Source organism: Cetorhinus maximus, chromosome 8, assembly GCF_964194155.1.
Source record: "Cetorhinus maximus chromosome 8, sCetMax3.hap1.1, whole genome shotgun sequence".
Taxonomy (NCBI): domain Eukaryota; kingdom Metazoa; phylum Chordata; class Chondrichthyes; order Lamniformes; family Cetorhinidae; genus Cetorhinus; species Cetorhinus maximus.
In genome coordinates, this window is record NC_135886.1 from 18285725 (window position 1) to 18313343 (window position 27619).

Genomic DNA, 27619 nt, shown 5'->3' on the forward strand with positions numbered 1-27619 from the left:
TCTCCACAGATGCCACCAGACCTAGAGCATCCTTGGTTTTTAAATTTAGGTCATTTAACACTGCAGTATACGTTATATCAATGATGTTCAAGCTAGATTTTGCCATAGAACAGCCAAGACAGATACAAAACTTGGGAATATTTTCCTTTCCCCTCTAATTATGCTTAAATAAAAGCGTCAACACTAGAGTTTCTTAAACTTAGTTTGTTTCTGGATGTTGACTTTACACACAAATTAGAATATTGTTATGACAACTTAATTCCTCCCAATAAAGTTCAGTGTGCTGTCTAAAGTAAATAGAGTACTTCAAATTTAATTGAGTGTCCACTAAAAGTTATTTTGTAGATCTTTAGTTTGCTTTAATAAGGCTTGTGTACAAATAGTATGAACTAGAATTTAAACAAATGGATATTTTTCTTCGATAAATTTTATCACCGAAGAATATTTACTTCTATTCCTGCAAACAAAAGGATTACGTAGTACAAAAAAAACAAAGGGCTTTTAAAAATTGCTTGTTTAACTCAGTTATGATGGTCAGCATTATTCATTTTTTTTTCTATAAAATTGATTGCAATGTTATTTCAATTCTGGAGTGGCACAGTTTCAATGTGATTGAGCTTAAATTTCTAATGTGCTGAAACGACAGATGGCCTTCAATATCTGCTCAATTATTGTCATGTCAATTTTCTCCTCTCCCTCCAGGCCTGCAGGCAACAATTCTTTCCAGAAGCACAGTTCCAGAAATCAGGCACCTTCCAGTATCACAAGTCGTCATTATTCGTATGCAAGACTTGATAGGCAGTGCCTCTAGACTACTTGACTATGCTGATCAGAGATTACAGACAACCTGATTTTATTCTCATCCAATTATCATATATGCTTCCTTCAACAGGAAGTGCTAAATAGCAATCAGAACCGGGTGAATTAGCAGAAATTCCCTCCATAGCTACTTTGAGGTTGCAAAGCAAAATTGCTTGAACTGCCACCCACAGTTGTGATTAGCTAACCCTGCACAAACCAACTATTTCCTCTAACAAAACATTAAAAGCCACCTACAGAAATTATTATTTCTCATTGTTTGGAATTTGTTTCAAAAATAATTTGATAAGTTAAACAACTGAAGAAAGAAAGGGCTATGCTTTGATATTACAGAACTTCTTTCAAAAGAGAGAGTCATTATCTAGCTGCTTTCACACTTCCTCATGGCATTTGTAATGATCTGGAAACAAATTACTCACCCAGAATTGCATCATGGTTTGCGATATAAGAAAACAATATTTGCTTTCACAAGTAGGTGATTATTAAAATATATATTTTAATAAAGTGACTGTAAAGCCAGTAATTGTTCTGTTTTGAAAATTTCTACATCTATTTACCTTATCAGTCATAACAGATGCAAAGAGGAAACGTCCGCCCAGGCCAAACGAGTAAATTCTTGATCCAATAGTTTTGAATGTTCTTCCAAAATCATCTGTCCTTTTAAGCTCCAACAGGCCCCTTGCAGCTACAAAAAAAAATCAAATTGCATCTTCATCAGTTCCTGTGCATAATGGAAATAGTGATCTTAAGCACAGAATCCAGCTTTTAAATTTAAGAATATTTTAGGCAAGCATTTTGAATAGCAATCACAATATTTGCATGCCAGCAATGCCCATATCCCATGAATGAATAAAAAAGTTTACGTTTTTGGTCCAAGCTTAACTGAACAAATACAAACTCTAACAGTTGATTTGCTATTTACGTATCAATTAGAAAGCAAAATCGAAGTTTTTCTACTGAATAGGGACATTCGTGTGGTTAAACAATATATCGTAGATGTTCCCAATGTATGATTACTATCGTAAAGCAACAAATAAAACAGCCAACACTGCTAACCAGCATTCAATTACTAAACAAAAAATATTTTAGTGCTTTCCAGAGTTATTACTGGCACATTGTTAGTACTTGTGTCCCAGGAACAATGTTATCCTGTAAATAAGGGTTCAAGAGGCCCTGGCAATAGGTCCACATAGTTAAACACACTACCGGAAGCCTTTGTGAATAGGATTCATGTGTACAAGTAAGAGTCCATTGGACAGATAGAACAAAATTCAGTGCGGATAGTACCAGTTCTGTTCACTTTAACAGAAGTCTTTTTTAAATAAAATTCAAGAATCAATTCTGGAAAAAGTTAACAGCAACTCATAACACCAATGTTGGCAGATACATGTAGCTTATGATTTGTGTAGGAACTTAATCCATGCATTTTTCATTGATATGGTAAACGGCCTGATTAATAAAAACAAATCCCTACAAGCTTCTGAAGTTTTCTTGCAAGAAAAATAAAAAATTAATAAATCTAAGTGATAGCAAGAAAGAGCTATCCTACACCTTAGGGTGTAGTATGCATTTAAACTAAAACTTGTAACCAAATTATACCTACATGTCTGTTCTAAAAACATTGCAAGGTAGGATTTTTATTAAATTAATGAATTATTAAATTTTTTATCAAATTATTGATGGAACTTACTACAAGACCCATTGGGGTGGGTTGTGAAGAAAATAGTATCATTTTGTCCCCTGTAATAAAGCAAAGACAATCAAATGGACAATAATGCTTACAAATAAAATGTAATGACGATACAATAATGTTGAGGGGATGAGACGGAGATGGGGGAGAAAAGGGAAGAGGGACTACTTGCAAAAATGACATACAGAGCAAATAATTTGTGCTTAATGGCCAAACATCTACTAAGAATCTATTATAGCCGATAAGTCATGTAAATTTACTTCGCTGCTCAATGCACGTCACTTCCTATCTCTAAGTCAATTTAGTTGCTAAATGGTGTCACTGATTTTACATGCTCAGTTTTTCCTTAGTAGAGTGAATCGGCTACATCAGAAGAGAATTTGCTTCATATTTGGAAGCCAATATTCTTCCTTTACTAATTTTGTCAACAAAATCTTAGCTGAGGTGTGTTTTTCTTTTCTAAAATTGATCAGTACAGGGAACTCAGTCTTGCTGTAGAAAGTGCGCAGAATAACGTAAGATACATTTGTTTATGTTGAATGAACAGGTCGCGTAGCTAGCAGAAATTCCTCTATGCTCTTCAAATTATCCAGTGGTTCAAGCTGCTTTCAAATTATGGTTTCCATAAATGCACTGAAAATATACTAAGTGGCCACAATATAATGTCAAATAACCCTTTAGGTGAAGTACAAATTGGAGTGAAGAACTATACTAGTATTAGAGCAAAGCCTCAGAGTTAAGTTTATTATTTAAGGCCTTTATTTAAAAAACAAAGAACAAAAAACATATTCTCTCAGTCTGCACTTAGAAAACAATATTACTGATCACCCTCCACAACCAAATCCTCTACTTCTCAGGATTATCCTCGAGGGAAAGCACAACCTCAAGCTGCCTTTCTCAGCCTCCTACAACTCAATTCCAGAACTACCTCCATCCAAAAGCATGCGAGAACCTCAGATTTGTTGTGTCAATAAAATTAAGGCCTCCTACCAACTGCATTAGCTCTACCACAACCTTAACTTCCACCTTCCCAGTGCCAACTTCACATCATTTAGTAGCTTCTCCTCAGACTCACCTTTTGATACTAACCACCTGCTTCCTCAGCTCACATCTATTTTTTTCTATCTTTAATGTTCACTGACATGCTTAATACTTATTTGCACAAACCTCAGAATCACAGTGCAGAAGGGGCCCTTCGGCCCATCGAGTCTGCACCGACACGTGAGAAACACCTGACCCACCTAACTAATCCCATTTTCCAGCACTTGGCCCATAGCCTTGAATGTTATGATGTGCCAAGTGCTCATCCAGGTACTTTTTAAAGGATGTGAGGCAACCCACCTCCACCACTCTCCCAGGCAGTGCATTCCAGACCGTCAACACCCTCTGGGTAAAAAAAATTTTCCTCACATTCCCCCCATAACTTCCTGTTCCTCACCTTGAACTTATGTCAAAAAGCCTGCTCAAAAGATTTTCCTTAGCCCTGCACGCTTTCCAATTACATCATCCCTAGCTTCTCTTTTCTCGCTCGTGGTCCAACACTGCATCATCCCCACAACTTCCATGCTCACCTCTCCCACCTTACTCTATCCAAATGCTTAAATTTGTTTTCTGATCTGCTGACAGTAACATGACTATCCTGGTCAAAAATCACAAGTATACTTTGTGACATCAGGCACCTCATTTTTTTTGTGTTTTCCACTATACTTTAAAGTCAATCACTACATTCTACTTTCTTTCCTCTGTAGTCCAATTCTGTGGGAGCAGACTTGCTCAGTTCTATTCCTACCTATTCAAGCAGGGAAAGGACGGTCTAGTAATGCCATTTTCTCCAACATGGTCACTTCAAGAATCCCAACGGTTAACTTTATCTTCATATGTTGCACCTTTGTGATATCCATTAGGATGAGCCAAGTTTCCACATGCACAATATTATTATTGACTCTACAAATACCATTATCATACTGATTTTCCAATATACTCAAGTTTAAATCGGAACCATTCTCCAATTTTACATGAACAAAATGAAACCTCTGCCACCAAATAGTACTTTCTCATGGGCAATTAGGGATAGCCAACAAATGCTAGTCTAGCCAGCGATGTTCACATCCCATGAAAGAATGAAAACAAGTTCACTCCCAAAAGGTTACTTCAAAGCCCACATTCTATCCATAACCAAAATTACTTCCTTCCATCTCAACATCGCTTAATCTTCCAGCCTTGCCTCATCCAATCACTATCAAAACTTTTACCCACATCTGTATTACCAAGATTCACTACATCTCTTTCTGGGCCTCCAATAAGCCAACTCAAAAACAAAATGACTTCACATCCTCTCCTATTCACTCATCATATCGGCCTTTTCCAACCTAATCACTTCCCCTTCTCCATTAACAGTTAATTCAAAATTCTCATTCTTAATTTATGATCTCTCTGTAGCTTCATTTCCACTCTACCATCTCAATCACCTCCAACTCAACATTTCCAACTCTGGCCTTGAACATAATCTCCATCCTTTCCTACCTGCTCCCCCACTCCAACTTGGAAACAGGGCCTTCAACCGAACTCTTTAGAACTATCCCCCTAAGCCCACTTTGCTATGTTTCTCCCCACCTTCAACACCTGACACTCTTAATCATTTTTAATAGTATTACTGTTCAGCGTCCATTCTCCTTTGTAAACTGTTAATGAATTACTGTATACTTTAATAAAACAATATATTCAGTTACATCAGTTACTCTTAGTTAAGCTTTACTTACCACTTAACAAGACAGACAAAGCCATGAATATTTTTCCATGTTTCACCAAAATTGGAGGAAAACCACAAAACATTCTGGAATATTGTAAATAACATGTCAGACAAAAGAAGAAACACTTGGAATTGCATAATGAATAAACTTATGAAACCACCTGCATACAAAATTTTGTTGATATACAGATTTTTTAATTCCCACTCATTCCCAAATGCAATATCACATTGCTGATCGAGGGAGTTTTCTGTGCGCATATAAATTGCCAAGTTTCTTACAATACATCAGCAACTATATTTGAAAAGTAATTCATTGGCTGTAAAGCACTTTGGGGCTTCCAGTGACTATGAAAGGTGCTAAATGCAAATTAAATTACATCTGCTGCTGTTTGCATTTAGCCAACATATTTTGTCCAATTCATTATTAGTTTACATTCTGCTTAATTATTTGTGGATTCCTGAATTAAGCAGGTCCAGCTGTTTGAAGCATTCTGAGCTTCTGAATCCAACTCGAATATAAACTAGAAACAGGAAGGGCCCCAATGCTGATCCCTGGGACTCAATACTTTTCCTCACAAGGATCTTTTTAATGCATGCTTATCACTTTAAACTCAATAGTAGCCTCTCATGTGAAACTTTGTCAAATAGTTTGGAAATAAAACAAAAGCTACATCAAGTTGAATGTCACTTGCTCAAAAAAGGCAGTTCTTCACCTTTTTCCAATTCATGTAGATTGCTCCTTAGTTACTGGGCTACCACCATGCAGGAGGTTCCTAAGTTTACTATTGATTTATTGGCCCTGAACTTCCTTGGAGTGGCAGAGTCAGATTGTCACTCCATTCTTGGGGGAGAATTTTCCGCTCGGCGAGCAGGGGCCGCTCGCCAAGGAATAAAATGACACGCAGTGATGTCGGGCATGCGTCCCAACATCACCGCATGTCATTTAGATTTTCAGTTCAGCTGTGCACCCGCCGACCTGTCAAAGGCCTGTTAAGGCCATTAATTAACTAATTAAACCTATTGAGAAAGCTGCCCGTCCAACCTTAAGGTTGTTGGGCAGGCGAAGAGCCCAGGCGGCCTTCCCATTTTTCATGGAGCCTCATCCACAGGCGGGATGAGGTTTCATGAAAGGTTTATAAATTAAACAAATTTTTTCATTAAAGTTCATTGACATGTCCCAGCTCATGCGACACTGTCACATGAAGAGACATGTCTTAAAAATTTTTTTTCTTTATTAAAATTTTTCAAACTTAAAACTTGTCTCCTTGAGGTACCTCTGTGCCTCGGAGATTTCTGTGCTCGTTCACGCGCATGCGCACCCCCAGCTCAGGGAACACCCCCCGCCCACACACGGAGCGCATAGCACTTCCGGGTGCACGTCATGCTGGGCGGGCCTTAATTGGCCCGCCCACATAAAATGCCCGCCCCCCGCACAACCCCCCCCAACGAGGGGGAAAATTCTCCCCCTAGTTTCTTACCTTAAAATCCAACTGCTCCTTTCTCGTCCAACCCTCCAACTCAAGCTGGGAGAGGACTGTTTGGTGCAGCAGGTTCCTGAGCACTTGTGTAAAGGGCAGCAGAGTTGAACGCAAGGAAACGATGCCTCTTTTTTTTACAGCACTAGCTGCCGTACAGCAGGTAAGTTTAAAGGTCCAGCCACTTTGAGAAGCCAGGGAGAAGGTAAGTTTGTAAGGCAAGTAAGTAGGATTGCAGGTGGTGGGAGGTGTCAGTGGGGGGTTGGCAGATAGGATGAGGGGGGTCAGGTGTTTGTGGGAGGGGGTGGTTTGGGGTCACCTGGTCTTTGGGGGACCAAGGAGGTCAGTGAAGAGGTAGGGGGTTGAGCGGTGTCAGTTCTATAGTTATCCTGGAGTCAGAAGTGGTTTAATTCTAATTTTTCCTGGGTAACTATTCTGTTAAGACAGTCGGAACCGTCCGAAGTTTGCGATTTATATCACACTTTTGGATAGTTCTGATGACGGGGCAATTGCCTAACAGAAGTTTGAACTTCCCGAGCAATCCTTACCTGAGGAGTTCCGGTGGGATAGGGAGTGTCTTTGATGTATCCCCAGTTTGCAACACCTCGGAGCTCTGAAGTTACAGGCCACTATCTTACCCAATATTGCTGCAAGGCTATTTAGTTCCCCTAGTCGGTTTAAAAGGAGCACAAGGGTCGTTTTCCAACTTACCGCTAATTGCCAAAGTTTATTCATTCACACATAAATGACCAACAATACATAATACCATCAAAAATAAAACTAATATGTCAGCAAATTTGAGAATATGATCATTTTTAGGTGTACTTCCTTCATATGCGAAAGAATTATCTCAACATTAAAGTTCAGCTCCTAGTTAGTGCCAAATTAGTAACACATTTTTACACCATAAAGCAATCAAACCACTAAAGTTTGGTCACGTTTACAGTGTGTGGCGTTTCTATGCTTGTAAGTAGGATAACATAACTCCATGCAAAAATACAAGCCAGACATCTCAAACCACAGACATGTCTGAATACCCTATATTCTAAAAACTCTGTCAGCAATTATGCTTCTATAAATGTTAAAAGTGGCAAGAAAATATGTAGAATCTAAAGCATTCAAAAGCATTTATAGTTAAGCTTCCCTGATTTTTCTCTTGCAATTTCTAGTTCCAGTGATTTTCTATTTAGAACATAAATAGTAGTAGGCCATTCAGCCCTTCGAGCCCGCTCTGCCATTCAATGAGAACAAGACTGATCTTCTGCTTCAACGCCATTTTCCTACACTAAAACATCAAGGGATATGAGGATAATGTGTAGAAATTTATTGGATCTCAGTCTTGAACATACTCAACGATTGATCATCCCACAGCCCTCTGCGGCAGGGAATTCCAAAGATTCGCCAACCTCAGTGAAGAAATTCCTCCTCATCCCAGTCCTAAATGGCCTGCCTCATACTGAGGCTGTGTCCCCTGGTTCTACACCCTGCAACCAGGGAAAGCATCCTTCCTGCATCTACCTTGTAATTATTTATAGCAATTAACATTACCCAATGTATAAAGCAAAAGGTGTGAAAGCTTGTAGCCAATTACTCAAATGTTACTGCCATATCTGCATAAAACTTTACACATACCAAAAGCCATCTAATTCTAAGAGAGAAAAGATTACTTTTATATTTTCAAGGCAACTACAACAGTTACGTATTTCACTTCACAGAAAATATTGTCGTAGAGGATAAATACCAAAAGTACTAATTTTTCCCACTATTAGCTGAACTTGCTCATGTTCAAATTCGAGTTATGCCACACCCCTAGTAAACTGTAAGCAACAGCTTTCCCAACTCAAGAATTTCAACTCATTTTTACATTTTCTGAATAACCAAAACTTACTGCAATTAACGAATACAATGATTTTCTTCTTAGATGTACTTACATCTATGCTGAGTGCTAGAAGATGCTCGGAATTTTCGGAATGGTAAAAAATCTGCAACAGTGGATGAAAAGGAAGATTTATGGGGGCAAAGTTCTTGCCAAAATCACTTGATCTGAAGATCCTTCCGCCACTGCTCTTCCCAGATACATCAGCTGTAAGGATCACCTAAAAGAGGGAAAAAAAGAGAACAATTGTCATTATGAAACATACATTAACGTTAAACTGTCACTTCACCCTAAATACACTGAACACTTAGCTAGTCCTATATGTACAATGGAGAACACCGCCCTGAAGTGGCTCTGTTATGCTCACTACAGCCATTTATACTGAAGGGAGAGTTTCGCATTAACCAATTTCATATTAAAACAACTTTTCCAGTGTTGTGACCATTTGAGACTATTTTTCCAACAGGTACAGCGGGGACATGTCAGTGAACTGAAGCAAAATGTCACCTTTGCTGTCCCATCCAGGGACAGCTCAGGCCAATGGCAGGAGAAAAAAAACTGCAAGCCTGCCTCTGCTCCCAACATTAGCTTGCTCTTCAATTATGCTACCAGGTGACACCATTGGTCCCTGCCATGAGTCAAAACTACCTTAGGTAATGCAAACTGTCTGCTTCATTTACTTGACCATTGGTAGCAGCCTGAAAGTTGTCAGCAAACCTGTGAGGTAGTCATATTACATATTTCAATGTTTACACTTGGCTTTGTAGGCCTCATGCTCTTTTTTAAAAGCCTGATTGGTTACAGTAACTTACTTTAATCCCTGTGACAATTCAGTACTCTGTGCCTCATGGAGCTATATGACCTTACCGCCTATCAATCTACAAAAATTAATGAATTCTTTTATTCATTTTCTTCCTGGTTGCTGCCATCCTCTAATAGTTTTGAGCAAATTCTAAAGCAATTGAATTCCATTGTCAAGAAAAAGCCATTTGAAGCCAATTGACAGCCCAACTCATTGGAACATTGCCACATTTGGAGTTAATCTCTGAGGTACAAGAGTGTGCTAAAACAGAAAGGGACTCTTCCGGATAAGGGTACCTATCAACAGATTGTGAGTAGGCTGACTTGAGAATTGTGGGTGCAAGCCGATTCCTGCTATTTCACTTCACAGTTTGATGGAGCTTACAAAATGTTTAACATATGGATGCCAAGATAGTGAAATTGCAGAATCTTTCCAGATAGATGAGCTCAGAGTTAAATGTCATTTGTCTTCTATATTTAGTTTGTGATCAGCATGTACCACATTCTACAAGTTTGTTTCCACACTGTGTTGTTGTGTTTTTTTAACATATTCTTCCTTATCCCTTACTTAGATCTTCCTGTATCACTGGCCAATAGGACAGTTGACCTATGCCTGACCCCAAGCCCCCTACCAAACACTGTTCTGAAGCTTGTTGCTGAAAAATGTGCAAGAACAGACCAAGAGGGTTCTCTATCCTTTCTCTGTAGGGAACTAAAGTGCACTCTGCTACCCAAACAAAGTAGACAACATTTGTAGCTCAGCACACTGTACAAAACAAACCTAAGTTACGAATCCAAATCTTAATGTTGCAGTGTTGATCCAAAACTGATTTAGTTTGAGAAAAGTTTGAAAGCAAGATAACAATGGATAGTGTACTACAACATACCACACTGGTAAATTAGTGTTGAACATTCCAAATCAATCTACCACACAATATGAAAGGATTACCTTTCCAGAATTCTCCGGGCCAATAGCAATTCCAAATTCAGTACGGATGAAAGTATTGTTGATGAGTTTTGTAATATCAGAGAAGGTCTTTCCATAATCATTACTGGAAGAAAATTATTAAAAATTCAGGCAAGTTGCATGCTACACAAGTAAACAAAGTCTGAAAATGCCACACAGTACAAAAAAATTCCATTGGTACTTGTAGGGTATTTTAAAATAATGTGGCCTACAATGGTAGGATGTAGCTTCACAAAGATTTTCAGCATGGAAAATTCCCAATCTTATCCAGGCAATTCTTCAGAGAGCAGCATTAAAGAAAGAATAGCCATCTCTTCACAGAAGGAAGAGTAAATCAAGTTAAACCATATTAATATGCCTAATTTCTTGTAACAATTACATAGGAGCAATGATGAGGCCTGTGGATAGTTAGCCAGAAAATGTCACAATGCTGTTCTCAAGCAGGAATAAACTTAACAGGTAATGCAAGTTTTATGTTGTTATTGAAGCAAGACATAGTTAAATCATAACATTGTTCTACTATGCTTATTTGCCACATGTAGTCATGTTTATCATTACCTTTCTACCCAGTTTTAAAAATTTTCAAGATACAGATCACAATCAACTCACTATATACACTAAAAATGTATAAATTAAGCATGTGAAAAGCTAAATAAATTTAGTGTCTCATTACTTCTCAACAAATCATTTCAGGCCACTTTGCATAAAACGTATTATACTTTTGAAAGGCAGTGACTCTTGTTATGTAGCCAAAAAAAGCAGCTATTTGGAAACTTTAAAAGTATCCAAAGGTATAAAGAATTTAGACAATCCTGCCTTATATATTCCAAGCAAGTCCCAATGAAATTGTTTCTAATAATATTTGACCCATCTCACGGCACTGCATCAGTTTACAGAAGTTACTGCAGCATACAACTTCACATCCATGGTAATACAGAATAAATCTGAACAATTTTACTGGAAATCCAGCTTCCACTGCAAGTACAAAGGCTTCATTATAATCTAAATGAAGGTTTTGTTAATCCAGTATCAGCATGGTTACTGACAGGTCACAATAGCACACAGGAAGCAAACAATTTTGTAGATTCTACTACAAGTCAGCATGTGGTCAGAGATTGTTAAAATAATAAACTCAAGTGGATAAAGAATGAGGAAAAGCAGAGCAATCAGAGCTCCTTTACACTTGGATACTGTAGCATGCTCAGAAATAATTCAGACATTTTTAGCACTGTATAACAGCAAAAGATTAATAAACTCCACTATTGCTTACAATAAAAACAAAAAGACTGGAATATATAATGTGTGCCCTGGTTGCAGAACTTTCCATTCAAATTCCTGAACTACGATACTCATTAGGACAAAAGATTTTCCCTCCCAAAATTCAAAGAACAACTGCAAAAGTTGTTTAATATTTTTCTGTTAAAATATATTATTTAAAGCTGAAGATTATATTCATTACCTTCTGTATAACCGTGACTGTCCAAAGCTAATTCCCAAGAATGGCAGCTGGAAGGTTGTTAAGGCCAAGAGTACCTGTGAATGAAAACACAACTAAACACAATTAAACTTGATCTAATGTGTTGGTGACATTTCCCCAAGCCCATAGTTCTTCAGAATAGAATACTTTCACGGTATTGATGCGCAACAATTCCAATCCATTTAATAGCTCACAAACAGTTTGGGGTTAACTCACAGGATCAGTGACAATCTACGACACTGCAGATATGCTGCAAATTGGGGTCTAAATTAAAGCAGAACTAGCAAAAAATTAGGTCACCATCTCGCACACTCACACTAGTTAGTCTATAAAAAACCTCCACAAATGTTTTGCATGTTGAAGCAGTTTTGCAAGCTCCGTCACAAAACCAATCACATTTCTGCCTTCTGCTAAACTGACAACAATACATACCAACCCACAAAACTAAAAGTACCCCAAATTCCACAAGTAAATGATACAACTGAAAAACAACCTTTAACAAAGGTTCAAGGCCAAAGCCATTGATTTAACGTAGCTAAATAAGTGAACTTTCTTTGGCACACTAATTGGCCATGATGAATATCTATGAACTTGAATCAGTTTCGGTGTGGAAAACACAAACCGCTAAAAAGGAATAACCTTTCAAAACAACTTCAGGTACAAATCCTAAACAAGCGAATGTTTAGCAATGAAAGGAAAGGAGAGAACTGAACAATCAGAAAGTGAGCCATCCATTAGCACGATTTTACTGATCTTCTGTTGGGGTAGTTACCTGTTCACCCTTGATGAAAGGCCCAGAAGATCAGAACAGCATAAAAAAGGGGCTGAACAGTGACACTTAAGGCATGTAGATAAGGGAAGATCACTGTTTTAATCACATTCTAAAGGACAACAGTTTGCTTGCCATCTCGATGGAACTTAGCACTTGAGTAACCACACATCAGGTTATTTACTTGATAGTGGGAGGCAGCTACAGTGACTACTTTCCAGAGAGCTAGCTCAGATTACAAAATAACTTCACTCTTTCTTAACAAATCTGTTTTGGTTGGAAAAGTTATAAATTTTACTTGAATTTTGGCATTTGGGGCACACATTTCTTTGAAAACCGATAAGTACTTGAAGTTGTAACTGTGACAGGATTTTCAACGGTAAAAGTTGTCACATTACTTCACACAGCAGCTGGTATTTTATAATAAGGATATCACTCAAATTGCATAATTTGGCTACCAAAAGGATTCACAGAAATCATAAGAATATAAACAAAATTAAAACTTCAAAATTACATTTGTAATTGTACCCATTACATTGTATTGTATATTTTACTGTCTTCAACAAAGTTTTTACTTAAAAAGATCTCAAGTCTCTCCAAAATGCATAGGCTTGGATTCAATATTTTTGCCAAGAGTTATGACACTGAGTTGAAGTTGAATTGTGTGGGGTCCGAGCAAATACAAATGTACCTAATTTTCCAGGGTGCACCAGTATTATGCTCTCAGTTAAAAGACTCTTTTTCAACTTCTAAAATTCATAATGAAAGTTTGGCTTGGAAAATCAGGTAGGCTGTAAAAATAATGGAATAATGCTTTGATTACTCGTCTGTAGCAGCTTCTAGTATGTTCAGTAAACTTCAAAATAGTACATTAAACATTAGGGGTTTGGAAAGAGTGCATGCACTGATCTCACACTTGTGAACTTGAGGAGGAGGCCAAAGAGCATTAAGTCTGACATTCAATGCTTTCAATTCATTGCTGTTGTGCAACTACAGATATCATCTTGATGATCTATTGTTAATAAAATAAATTCCACCAAGTGATTGCAAACCTGATAACACTGCGTAACAACAAAAACACATCAGGGAAAGTTTCAAAAATTCCTCATATTAACACTTTGGATGGAAGGTCTTTGAAGTTAAGAAAACCAAATGAATTTGGTACACGGGCAGTGCAGAGCTTCCTCAATGGTTAATTGTCTGATAATAATCATTCCCCTTGCTAAAACACAAAATGTACAAGTTGCAAAGCACCCACACTCAGACGCCACTGCAGTAGTCAGAAAGAGAGCAACACAGAAAGCAGGGATGATAAGCACGGTTGCTTACTACTGCCCTGCTGTAAAGCCAAGATTGGAGATATCCACAACCAGGAGCAGGAAGAATAAGGAGGTGGAATGCGGAAGAGTCATCTTAAAAAAATCACTCTGTGGTTAACAGGATAGTGTTCCTGTCCAAATTTTAAAAATGTGAGTAATCTGCTCACAGGAGTCTGAAAAGTGAGCAGATTATTATTAAGATTGGAGTAATCTGTGCCAAACTTGACAAATGCTACCCTTGTATATATCAGCACCTCCAACACTCACAACAAAGTTTCAGCATTGAATACTAACCTCACAGTAACTAGACCTGATAAATGAAGGAACACCGCAGGTAGGATTTTCAAAAGCTAAACTTTTCCCTACACACCTACTCTAGCCTGTGTGCACGGAAGGTGAGAACTTATAATTTAAATTGCAACATATTTTTTGGAAGGCCCATAAAATAGCTCAAAACAAAAGTACCTCATGTTAATGTCAAATGCCTGTTAATGATTATGGAGATTAACACTCTTTAAATAGGCAACATAGTGATAGCATAAAGACCTGAAGCAAGACTAAGCACAGTTTACACTAGCATACTTTCCTCATCACTTCTTTGCTATCTGAATATATTCAAATAACTTGATTGCTAAACAGACCAGGATTAAAGAAATTCTAATGCATGCAAATCCATTTGCAATACAAAGTCAGTTTAAAAAAAACTATACAAGGCTTCTAAAAAAGGAGCAGAGATTCAAATCATGATTCAAAGGGTCACAAAGTATCAAATTGAGAAGGTGTCCCTAGCCTAACAACTGAAAATACTTTGGAAATTTGAAGGGTCAATTTTTTTTATTAATTCACTGGATGTGGCTGGGCCAGCATTTATTGCCCATCCCTTATTGCCCTTAAGAAGGTGGTGGTGAACTGCCTTCTTGAACCGCTGCACTCCACGTGGTGCAAGTACACTCGCAGTGCTGTTAGGAAGGGAGTTCCAGGATTTTGACCCAGTGACAGTGAAGGAACGGCGATATATTTCCAAGTCAGGATGGTGAGTGACTTGGAGAACTTCCAGGTGATGGTGTTCCCATCTATCTGCTGCCCTTGTCATTCTACATGATAGTGGTCGTGGGTTTGCAGGGTGATGTCTAAGGAGTCTTGCTGAGTTCCTTCAGTGCACCTTGTAGATGGTACACACTGCAGCTACTGTGCGTCAGTGGTGGAGGCAGTGAACATTTGTGGGTGTGGTGCCAATCAAGCAGGCTGCTTTTGTCCTGTATGGTGTCAAGTTTCTTGACTGTTGTGGGAGCTGCACTCATCCAGGCAAGTGGGGAGTATTCCACCACACTCCTGACTTGTGCCTTGTAGATGGTGGGAAGTCAGGAGGTGAGTTATTTGTCACAGGATTCCTAGTCTCTGACCTACTCTTGCAGCCACAGTATTTATATGGCTAGTCCAGTTCAGTTTCTGGCCAATGATAACCCCCAGGATGTTGATAGTGGGGGATTCAGTAATGGTACTGCCATTGAATGTCAAACGTTAACGGCGATGGTTAGATTCTCTCTTATTGGAGATGATCATTGCCTGGCACTTGTGTGGCACAAATGTTACTTGCCACTTGTCAGCCCAAGCCTGGATATTATCCAGGTCTTGCTGCATTTAGACATGGACTGCTTCAGTATCTGAGGAGTAGCAAATGGTGCCGAACACTGTGCAATCATCAGTGAATGTCCTGACTTCTGGCCTTGTGATGGAAGGAAGGTCATTGATACCGTCGTGGGCAGATACATCTGCAGCAGGCAGGTTGGTGAGGATGAGTTCAAGGTCAAGTATATTTTTCCCTCTCACTGATTCCCTCACCACCCGCCGCAGACCTAGTCTAGCAGCTATGTCCTTTAAGACTTGGCCAGCTCGGTCAGTAGTGGTGCTCCCGAGCTACTCTTGGACATTGAAGACCCCACCCAGAGTACATTCTGCGCCCTTGCCACCTCAGCGCACTGATTCATCAGCTGAGGGAGGGCGGTATATCATAGTCAGCAGGGGGTTTTACCTGGTCCGGAGTCGACATTGAGGACTCCCAGGGAAACTCCTTCCCAATTGTATACCACTGTACCGCCATTTCTGCCGATGGGACAGGACATACCAAGGGATGGTGATGGTGGTGTCTGGGACCTTATTGTAAGATATGATTCCGTGAGGATGACTATGTCTGACTGTTGCTTGACTAATCTGTGAGACAGCTCTCCCAATTTTAGCACAAAGCCCCAGGTGTTAGCAAGGAGGACACGGTTAACAATGAGTTTGCCACTGGGTTGATGCCGGATGTCTGGTTTCATTCCTTTTTTGAGACTTTGTAGCAGTTTGATATAACAGTGAGTTGCTAGGCCATTTCAGAGAGTACTTAAGAATCAAACACATTGCTGTGGGTCTGGAGTCACAGTAGGTAAGGACTAAAGGACATTAGTGAACCAGATGGGTTTTTACAACAATCAACAATGGTTTCATGGTCATCATTATACTTTTAATTCCAGATTTTTATTGAATTCAAATTCCATCTGCCTTAGCGGAATTCAAACCCAGATCCCCAGGGCATTACCCTGAGTCTCTATCGCCTCCCCAGTTGTGCAATGCGCAAACCAGAAATGTATGCTGCTAATTAGCTTCAGTAAATTTATATCGATACAACTAAAGAACTATTCATTTCTTCTGCCTCAAATTTTCTTCACTTCTGTTCTGAAGATGCTGGCCTATACAGGGCCTTTCCTTATGAACCAGCTACCCTTCAGTATCTCATGTCAGGTATGGGCTTAGACAGCAAGTGTGTGCAGCCGATCCTGATCCTGTCTTCAATTAAATGTACACAGACACACTTACCAGCAAGAAAGCTGAACTGTAAATCTGGAGGATGAATTCTGACCATTTTTAAAAGCACTACTTTAATGAGTTTATCATGAGTGTCGTCAAGGAGTTCCAATAACCAGACAGTAACAATTAAAAGAACCTAAAAATGTAACCTGCTCATTATTGGCACAGCTTCTAGAAATGACTGTGTACTGGTGATTATAGAAACCCAATTGCAATCACACTAGTTCTGGCACAACATTTTCTCAGGAGACAGAACTTCTGTTGGTTCATACCTGCAAAAGTCTTGATTACTATTTTATTATAAAAGATATACAACTAGGCTACAGGCTCAGTTAATCTTGATTGCGCATTTTTGAAGACCCAATCATTGGGTTAAAGGTTGTATTTTCTTTAAAAAAAAGCAATCTGGCGTTGCATTGAAAATATACTGTGCAAATATGAGAACAGAAATATTTTAACACATCCATCTGAAGTCCTTTCATCTGATACCTGAAAGGCAGTGTTAATCTGCTTATTGATGTAGTATAAGTATTTGTTCTCAGATTTTACAGCAAATTTACCTTGCAACCCAGAAAATCTACTAAAGCACTCAGTAGAAGAATTGGTTTAATATTAGACATACTTCACATAATCGACCACATTTTTCAGGGATTATCCATTTATTCTGAAGTATTTAAATATTAACTTCGATGATGTATAATTGCAAGAATTAAAACTCAAAAAAACTATTTAAATTCAACTATAAGGATAATAAAAAGTTCACATAATACTTACACCAGTTCCATCTCCAACCCATGCCAATGTTACAGATCCACTCAAATCCACAAACTCATACTGGGGAGAAAAAAAATCAGAAAACATATTTAACTGTTTTTTTATTACAAGGACACACATTTACAAAGCAGTAACACTTCAAAGTTTGACTGATTATGGTAGCCCAATAGAGGACTTGGGGGTTTTACTCAGGCAATAAATTTTAAACTGCAGTAGATTTTCTCTTGCAATTACTGTACTAATGCACCAACTTGCACAATTGTGTTTCACACCAACAACACATTTTCAAAGCGATGCTGCAACTCCCACGTCATCCACTCTGTTCATAACAACCAAACTCTACCGCTCCTCTACTACCACTGACACCAACTACTGTGTTACTATCAAAATAATACACTGAATCATAGGTTATGAATTAAAACTCCCTGCAATTTATTAGCATAGCTGATCCCATCTCATAACCTTGTAATTCTGGCTAAGGTATGGTGTGAAGGAGGAACAACTAACAGTTCAGTCTGCAGTGAAGATATCCTGCAAAAGTCAATCAACGCCAAAATTAGTTATTTCGTACAATGCAGGCAAGACATTAATAAAGGATTTTTGCAACTGCATGCCACAAACTACAGTCCGAGCTCTCAACCAACCATGAATTAAAGCTTAGTCTGGTGTATGTGTGTGTGTGTGTGCGCGCACACATGTTTTGGGAGGGGGGAGGCAAGGTATTTTAGTGCAATTTGTTGCTATTTCCTTGCACTTATTTTACTCTAAAGCCTTCCTGTGCCATACAGGATAGACCTTGTCTTGTCAATGGCTGCTAAGGTATAGATGAGTTGTCCGGACGATGATAAAATCACCACACCACCACCCCCACCCCCTCTACCAAGCAAGCACCAATTCTCCACTCACTAGTTGTCAGCACTCAACAATGCAGTTGACATTGACAACACTGCCTGAGAGACAACAATTGTAAATCATTCTCCCATCGCCGTGTGATGTAGCACATTAAAACATTATATATATCAAAATGCAAAAGTTTATCAGAATTATTTTCCACTTACTTCTGATTTTCGCCCTTGGTCCACTTATCTAAAAAGTGAAGATCGACAGTGGTGTTCCAATAGAATTGTGGAACATTTCTGCCCAAAATGCACATCTAGTTTCTTAAAAAAAATGTCTTATGTTCAATGCCATAATTGGAACAGTGGAAGATGAGAGCAAACAAAACCCCTCCCTCCCAGAACTACAACAGGGTTATCCTTGTCCTCACCTTCTCCCCCTCCACATTCAATGGATCATCCTCTGTTGTTTTCCCCACCTCCAGCGTGATGCCACCAAAAACATCATCCCCTCCCACCCTTTCTTTTTCAATTCTGGAGGGACTGTTCCCTCAGCGATACCCTGGTCCGCTCCTGAATTGCCCTCAACACCCTAGCACTTTCCAATGCAAACGTAGGAGATGAAACAGTTGCTCTTTTATCTCCTTCCTTCTCACCATCCACAACTTCCAATGCAAGGGCTCAGATTTTGCTTCAGTAATGATGGCAAAACAGTCAGTGTTTGCAGTCATTACTCCTCTGAAACTGACAGCAACTTCTGGGTTCCGAACGTACACGGTTAAACATGGAAATCAAGAAGTTGCTGTCAGTGATTCTACACTTATCCATAGGGTACACTGACAAAGCCCCACACCCACTCCCTCCCCGCCATTTAAGTTCCTGGTTTCTTGTCTGTGAGAATAATTCATTGAAAATGGTTGCAATCCCTGATTAATGACATCATTTTTGCTGGATACCTGGTGAGCCCCCTAACAGCGCCAGGAAAGGGAAAGTCCACAAACGCCACAAAGAGAGATCAGATCTTTGCGGGCAACTTTATTGGAAGTCAACGGTGCTTGCCGTCACCTCTGCTGGCTGTGAAATCTAAGCCAGTGGTTATGACACTTCTTCATGAAGCTTTACGTAACAATAAAAAAATCTGGAAAACACAACCTTAAATTGAGATAGAGTTCAAGCTACCTTCAAATTTGTTAAAGATAAAACACGTTTGACAAATGAGAACTTATGCTGTTTTCAAAAAGGCCATGGCCAATTGGGTAAAGGGAAGAGAAACAAAAAATGCAGGAAATACTCTGCTGTTCTGGTAGCATCTGTGGAGAGAGAAAGAGTTTCTGTTTCAGGTTAATATCCTGAAACGTTAACTTTATTTCTCTCTCCACAGATGTTGCCAAACCCTCTCGAGTATTTCCAGAATTTTCTGCTTTTATTTCAGATTTTCAGCATCTGCTGTATTTTGCTTTTTGATAAAGGGAATGTGCATGGCATGAATTTTCAGAAGGCATTTTATAATTTGTCCCATAGGACATCTGTTACAATTCAAACACTGAAGAAATTTAGAAGCTTGGACAAAAAGTTTATTGGCAGATTGGAAACTAAGAATTACAGTTAGGCAATGTTGCTCAGCTTGGAAAATACTTGGAAATGGTGTGCATCCAGAATCAATACTGGGTTCAGTTCTATTCTGTGAGTAGACAGACATACACATTTTCAATTTGTGTCTTATGTAGAGGGAGCACAAAATCAAAATTTCCTGGCAAATAAAATGTAAGTTTCGACAAGGTGGCAGAAATAATTTATTGCAAAGAAGAGTGAAGCAATAAATGTTGGGAGGAAAAATAAGAGGGATAGAACAATGCTGAAGGATGTAGATGAGCAGAGATCGAGGGATCAATCAAAATTGTACATGTGCAGGTCAATAAAGCCATGAGCAAAGGAAAATAGAATTTTGTTTTTCTCAAAACTGGGGCACAGAGTACAAACTGAAAAGGTAATGCTAAATTTGCATAATGCAATAATTAGGCCACAGAATGGTGCCCAATTTTGGGCACCCAATTACAGATAGGTCAACACAACCAAAAACATATAACACAGGTATTCACTGGGAAACCAGAGATGAGAAACTAAGTTATGCAAAGAGATTTGAGACAATAGGACTATTTCCATTGCACAGAAATTGCCTGAAGAATATTTAACATAGGTTTTGATAATGGGGAAGGCTATTTCTTCTGGTTGGGGAGTTGGTGACAAGAGGCCTTCTGAGGGGGTCAGGTAGAAATTTCTTTTGACAGACATCTGCTGGGACACAAAATGCCCTCAAGAGGCAGAGAGAAACTGTATCCTGACCAATTTCCAAAAATACCAACCTGCCTTTTAGTACCTGCGACAACCCACCTGCCACCTTCCATTTAGAAACCTAGTAGGAAAGCTAGCTTCCATTTTAAAACTAGCTATTTTTAAAAAAAACAGCACAAAATTAAGACAGAAATTTCGTTATTCTCACACTTTCCCACATTCAATATTTGTGCGCAGACTCAAACTGAAACTGAGATTGCATAATTTCTCTTGCATCTCTGGATGAGTGGGTTTCAAAATATAACAGTATATTCCTGAATCCAAGTTAAATTATAATGACTGTTGATTAAGGTTATTCATTTCATTTCCACACCTCATTCCAAGAAGAGAGAAAAAATAAAATCAAAGCAAAAGTAAAGCCATGACAAATTCTGGTTCAGCTACAACTGGAATAGCTAGCTGGGTTATATAAATTAACATTGTAATAGCATGTTCTCTAAGACTGAATTAACCCAAGTTTATCCAGAAAGAGAAAATCTATACTCCAGAAACATGCTAAAATTGAAAAAGAAACAAGGGACAGCATAGTTACACCAAGTACATGTCTGATTTAAGGCATTCCACATTTAAAGACTGAAAAAGATTTTTTTTTTTAAATCACCAGGTTCCCCAGTAATCAGTAAATGCAAAGTTCAATATGTATAGTTTTAAAATTTGATTGATGCACAACAAAAATACTAACTTACACCCTGTCAGCACAACAAATGCATAAACTCCACTAATCCAGAATCATCAGCTTGCCACAGATATTCTTTACATAGTGAATGGGAAATATAGTATAAATCCAGTTTCACTGTACTTATCACACTTTGCTTTGAAAAACTGACTCACCATTCACTTCACCAACAGTAGCTGTAACCTAAGCAGTAGCAAGGCAAAATAACTGGGCAGCAGGTGGTGAGGGGTCTTATTCTCTCATTTCAACTTGCTTTCTCATACTGAGCAACGAAAATGTTTAGTTATATCAATGTGCCTTCCAAGGAAGTCATAAAGCTGTTGAGATATTCAGTTGCCTGTCTGAACCACAGTACAAATGACCTCAGAAAGCAAAAACAAGGATAAAATAAAAATGGGAATTGGATAAATAACTGAAATTGGATAAATAACTGAAAAGAAAAAAAATGATCAGCTTTATTAGGACATTGGTGCAGGTATAAGCCACTGATTGCCATGTCTGAGCTCCCCATTTGGGTGTTATTGCTGTGGCAATATTCAAACTGCTTTTTCTGGGAAATTTTAGAGTAGGTTTATAACAAGACAACAGGGGAAAATGATACAAAATGCACAATTCCGACCCAATATTTTATGTAAAATTCTCAGGGGTGATTCCAAGCATAATGCTCTATCTGGAATGCACTGCCTGAAAGGGTGGTGGAAGCGAATTCAATCATATACTCAAAAGAAAAAATTTGCAGGGCTATAAAGAAAGTGCAAAGGAATGGGACTCCTTGGTTAGCTCTTTCAAAGAGCTGGCACTACCACAATGTGCCAAATGACCTCCTCCTTTCTGCGCTGTATGATTTTACGTGGAGGCAGATTTTCAACTTTCTGCCCAGGGTGTAAAACTGACGCTGCAGATTGGCGGTCCATTGTTCTAATTCATTGATTTCAATTAAAATGAAAACTGAACAATTTTTATAACTGATTGGCAGTCACAGTGCCATTAAGAATCTACTCAGTGTTGGGCTGCTACATAGATAGCTACCAGCTTCTATCTAATCCTTTGAGGCAGGATTCCTTCACTTGCAAATCTTAAGGTTCTAGTCGTGATTTAGTTCTCCGCACTGGTGGATTTATTGAAGCATTTATGAATCAGGTAAGTGCTGTCAACTGTCCAAGTTTAGTATCCCATGGTAGACAGCTCTCAGGAATACACAACAAGGGGAGTTGTGTGCACAAACTAGCCATTGTTTCGTATCATCCCTGAAAGACTTCAAATTTGAGGTTATGTCTCTTTTTGACACATTCGCCCACCCTCAAACCAAGGAGGTTGGTTTCTCTCTCTCGATCCTATAGAGCCCTTTGGTCATCAAGCACCTTGATTAGCTCACACTTTAATCTTCAATACTCAAGAAAATACAAGTCAAGTCTGCAACCTGTCCTCATAATTTAACCCTAATTCTGGTGAATCTGTACTGCATCCCCTTACAAAGCAATTTATACTTCCTGAGGCGAAAAGCCCAGAGCTGAACGCAATACTCCTAAGATGGAGTATGTGCTTTTGGGGAAAAAATCTAGAGTTTATAATGTGGTGGTGATCCCTTTAAGAACTAGGTTAGCCAAGCTGAGAAGAAAGAGGAAAAAGTTCCTGGATGCAAGACTCCAGAGTTAAACACATTAGAACCAGGAGAGTTCTGACCCAAGTGACTGCACCTAAGGCAACGCGTGTGTTGAACTGAGGGTCCCTACAACCATGTGACAGTTGGACAAGGTTTGAAGGGGCAACCTCACCAGAAGGTGATGGAAGGCCCAAAAAATTTCAACCCTCATTAGAATCTTTGAAACTGTACTCAAAGCAAGTAATTAATCTTCCAATTTCTGATAGGTATCTGACTTAAGTTTTTTGGGGATGTAAGTAATGTGAGTGTAGAAGGAAATCTGAGTTAAAGAGTTTAGTTTAGTGTATAAGTATCTGCGTTCATTGTACTTTTAAGATCATTAATGTAACTGACTATTTAAGATAGAGTGTAGTTAGTAGTATTCATGTTTTTCTATTCTTGTATAGTAAAATTCTTATTTTAAACAGTGACTCCCTTGTGGCTTCATTTTTTTTATAGCTACTTGGGTTTTCAGATTTCCAAAAAATAATAGTTACTGGTCTCTATCAAGATTACAAAACTCCAGATGTGGTCCAACCAGAGCGATATACAACTGTAACATAACCTCCACTGCTTTGTATTCTAGTGAAAACCACAAGGGTACACTTATAGTTTGTGTTTAAGCAGCTATTAGTATCACACCATCAAGGTCAAATTGGCAAATCAGGTGCACTTCATAATTTCCTTGTGGGTCCTTAACGCTTTCAGTCCCAGCATTTGAACAGGAAATTTTGCTGGGTTGTGGGAAAAGTACATGAAGGTACATAGTCTTCTCAAGAGTGATCAGGGCCATGATAGGCCAAACGGCCTCCTTCAGTGCTGAGAGATTCTGAAAGAGTTCACCACTTCAGTGGCAATGCTTTACTAGCTTAACCAGTGACTAATTTCAAAGACACGTGGCCCTATAGAAAGAGCAGACTTGTTCAAGAATGTCTTGTATAAACATACCTTATTCAATAAATCAGAAACAGATGGAGATCAACTTACAGACAATTGAGCTCAATCTGTTTAACAGGTGAATTGGAGCAGGTACACTTCAATAGCTATAATTAACTGTAAAAATGTAACAAAAAACAAAATATTGGAAATGATGGAAAAACTTGCTGCAAGAAGTTTGCTTAAGTTTGAGATCTGCTAAATGTTATAGTAAAGCTATTAGTTTTAAATAATTTTAAGATTTGCCAGAAAAGAAATGATTTGTAAAAAGAAATTTCAGAAGTCGTGAAAAATTCATGGAAACAAACAGTAGGTTTCAACACTGAGAAACAGCAAACAAGTGAAACAAGTTCTCCAGTGAATCAAGTACAGAGAGTTGACAACAGACTGTTTGCTGAAGTGACATGTAACAGAGGAGCATGGAACTGTTTTAATACAGCAATTAATCCATTAACTGCATCAAGTATTAGATATGAGACCACACGGATGTACACAGTGTTGCTCTTAGGTTAAACTGAACCCAGCTAAAGCTGTGTTACAGTAATTTCATCATACTATGTTTAGTTGAACCAGCAAATATTATTCTGTTGCAATACTGAAAAATCAAGTTTATTCTGCTCATGGTGATCTATATGCTGAGCTATGTCACTTATTTTTCAGGCTACATTACTGTAATTATCAATACCAAACATATTTTACAGCTATACATGCAATTGTGCTATACATTCCTCAAAATCACTAAAGTGAGATTCAGCATTCAGCCAATGCTATACTTCACTCATGTTGATGATCAACGGGTGACCGTATCTTTTTAATTGAGTTACAGTATTACAGTATATAGGATAAGTTGGAGCATCACAATAAAAACTTGGGACACAAACTTAAAACTTGATCCATTCCCCTTGCAAGTTGAAAATCACTCAAGCTTATAACTTAACAAATGTTCCAATCTAAGTTATAAGCTCAACTAAAGGCATGAATAGAACTGTTATTTAAATTTGTCACTGATGCATTAAGAGCTTAATTTTTTTTAAAACGTGTAAAGTTTACACTGTATTTATGCAAAAGTTGTTCCAACTAGTCCCTACTGCATGCTAAATTAGAATTTGAAATGTTTCAGCTAACATGATTTAAATTTGCAAAATAACTGCTGCAGAGTAACACAGGGTTGGATACAAAGCACTAAAGGGGGTTCTTCAGAGATTGTGCTAAACTATCTTGAGATAAATTATACCACAAGTATTAATGAACTGCTCTCTACCAACTTGTGATTTTATATTTCCTATACATTCACAAGAATTAAAGGGATAGCCCACTTATTCAAGCAAATCAAATTTGATCCCAAAGTTTGAAGCTAGTTTGGACAAAATATTTGGCTTTAAAACTGCTCCAATCATGGTTTCAACATTCTGAATTTTTTAGTCTGCCAAATGCCGCAGTGCCAACACCAGGGCAGCATTGTCAACTGGGTACAGACCCCACTTCATAAATATGTTCATATAATTACTTAAAATTAGAACAATCCAAAATAATTGCTACTTTAACACAAAGATTAATAAAGAAAATAGTAAAGAAATGAGTTAGCATTTATCATAGAAGGAAGCAAAGCTCTAGTCAAGTTTAAAAAAGGGTAAAAAGGGAAAACAGATTAGAGCAATTGCTCAGCTCAGTAAGAACACAGGTTTTTAAACAAACAGCGATGGAGAGACAGCTCAAGAAAGTGAGCAGCTATGAGCTCAGCTACACAAATATGAGACAAATAATACCTGAATTATTAACACAGTGCAATTTGCTGCTCAAGATGAGAACCTCAATCAGAGGCAAGCTCTAGAATTGCATTAGGAGTTGGAGATCCAGTTATTCTGCTGCTTTCACACACACTTAAAGCAGTTGTCAGAAGGCATCAACTCAAAAAAGGCAGTTGAACTCAGGGAGCTATCTGGCCAAGAGTTCCCCTTAAGAACACAGCTGCTTCATTAGATTCCCCCCACTGTTCATACAGAATGGAGTTTTACTTCTACTGGAGAAAATTAACTTTCTTCAAAGTTCCAATCGATTCAGATATCATTTAAATGACAGTTTTTCAAACTATTGCATCCACAGAAAAAAAGTTATAACATGTGACACTTTTACATTAATTATGAACTTTAATTTTGAAACTCAGATTTAGAACCCAAACTCTTAATTTTTCTACAAACTTTCAGCATATTCCAAAACTTTAAAATGAACAGGTTCAACCTCCTAATTGCCACTTAATTTCTGATCTCATGACTCCAACTTTATTTCCAGCATCGTAAGCCAAACACGAGAATGGATTGTCAGCATTTCAAAAAAAAATTGTTAGCATTTCAAAAAAACTGAACTTGAACAACACCCCTCCTGAACTAGACCGTTACCAAAATTTGACAGCAGGTTCCCAATAATAGTGGTTCGAGAGAATCCAAAACTCCTGCTCAAAATAAACCGGCTGGATCTTTAGAGCAAGGGAGGCAGCAATTAAAAGCTTGATTTGCCGTTTGAAAATGACATTCATCAGGGCTTCAAAATAAAAATAGAGCTGGAGACAACAAGTTTGCAAATTCTGAGCGTTATTTTTAAAACTGCACTTTCCCCTTCGGGGGGGCGGGGCGGGGGTAAGAGGGTGTATTAGACAAATGTGTGATGTTGAACTTCAACCAAGGTATAACACAACCTTTTAAAGATAAGAGATGCTCTGATGCGTAGGTTAATGGGTGTGTGTGTGTGTGTATACGGACAATTTAAAATAAATAAAGACAACAAGGAACAAGGAAAGCTCTGACTCACCTTGTGAGTGTGGGCTGTTAAATTCCCCTGAAATCCTTGCCGCTGTTGGCAGCCGCTGGAGAAGGAGGAGGGGATGCTCCTCTTGTGCAGCATCTGGCCGCCGCCGCTGAGCAACTTTCTGCTGAAGCGTTGCTGCTGCTGCTGCTCGCCGGGCAAAGCAGCCGAGAACCTGCCCTGGGAATCAAGCGGCGCAACCACGGGCACCAGCAGCATCAGCATCCAGACCGCCTCCCTCATGTTTCTCCTACTAAAGTAAACCTCCGATTTTCATATAACAAAAGAATACTTAAAACGCCGACATTACGGACCTCAGACTTTAAACCAGCAGCAGCACCACCACCAATAACAACAACCTGCTCTCACCCACCACCTCCCCCCCCCGCCGCTGCCGGTAACGTCGCTGCCGCTAACGTCGCTCCGCCCCGCCGGAAGCCCCCGCCCCTAGCAACGCCGCCCACCAACCACCAGCCGGAGCTGCCCCAAACCCCTCCGGCGCCTATTGGTCGGTCGCCGCGTCAATCAGCACACGTCTCCTCACGCTAGTGCCAGTAGAAGCCCCGCCCAGTTACTTTATTCAGGTACTGAGTCATGAGGGTGAGCTGTTCCTCCCAAGTCCAGGAGACAATTGCTTTTCTTAGCATGACCTGGATATATTCTGTTACGATTTCAATTTTTTTTTCTCCCCCCCCCCCCCCCCCCTCCTCCTGCCATATGCAGAAATATCTTGGACCATAAGACGTAGGAGCAGAAGTAGGCCATTCGGCCCATCGAGATCATGGCTGATCTGATAATCCTCTGCCTTTTCCTCA

General features: G+C 38.9%; 1 protein-coding gene across 2 annotated transcripts in view; it reads right to left on the reverse strand.

Annotated features, from left to right (window-relative positions):
- Window positions 1-27165, reverse strand: part of sort1a (sortilin 1a) — a 64447-nt gene extending 37282 nt beyond the window's left edge. For both annotated transcript variants that reach the window (XM_078546527.1, XM_078546526.1), the window contains exons 1-8: window positions 26811-27165; window positions 17564-17623; window positions 11837-11910; window positions 10360-10462; window positions 8665-8829; window positions 5269-5342; window positions 2510-2559; window positions 1377-1504 (exon numbers count right to left, since the gene is read on the reverse strand). In XM_078546527.1, the coding sequence (XP_078402653.1) occupies window positions 1377-1504; window positions 2510-2559; window positions 5269-5342; window positions 8665-8829; window positions 10360-10462; window positions 11837-11910; window positions 17564-17623; window positions 26811-27047 (891 nt within the window). In that variant the 5' untranslated portion in view covers window positions 27048-27165. The remainder of the gene's footprint in view (window positions 1-1376; window positions 1505-2509; window positions 2560-5268; window positions 5343-8664; window positions 8830-10359; window positions 10463-11836; window positions 11911-17563; window positions 17624-26810) is intronic.
- Window positions 27166-27619: the final 454 nt, after the last annotated feature.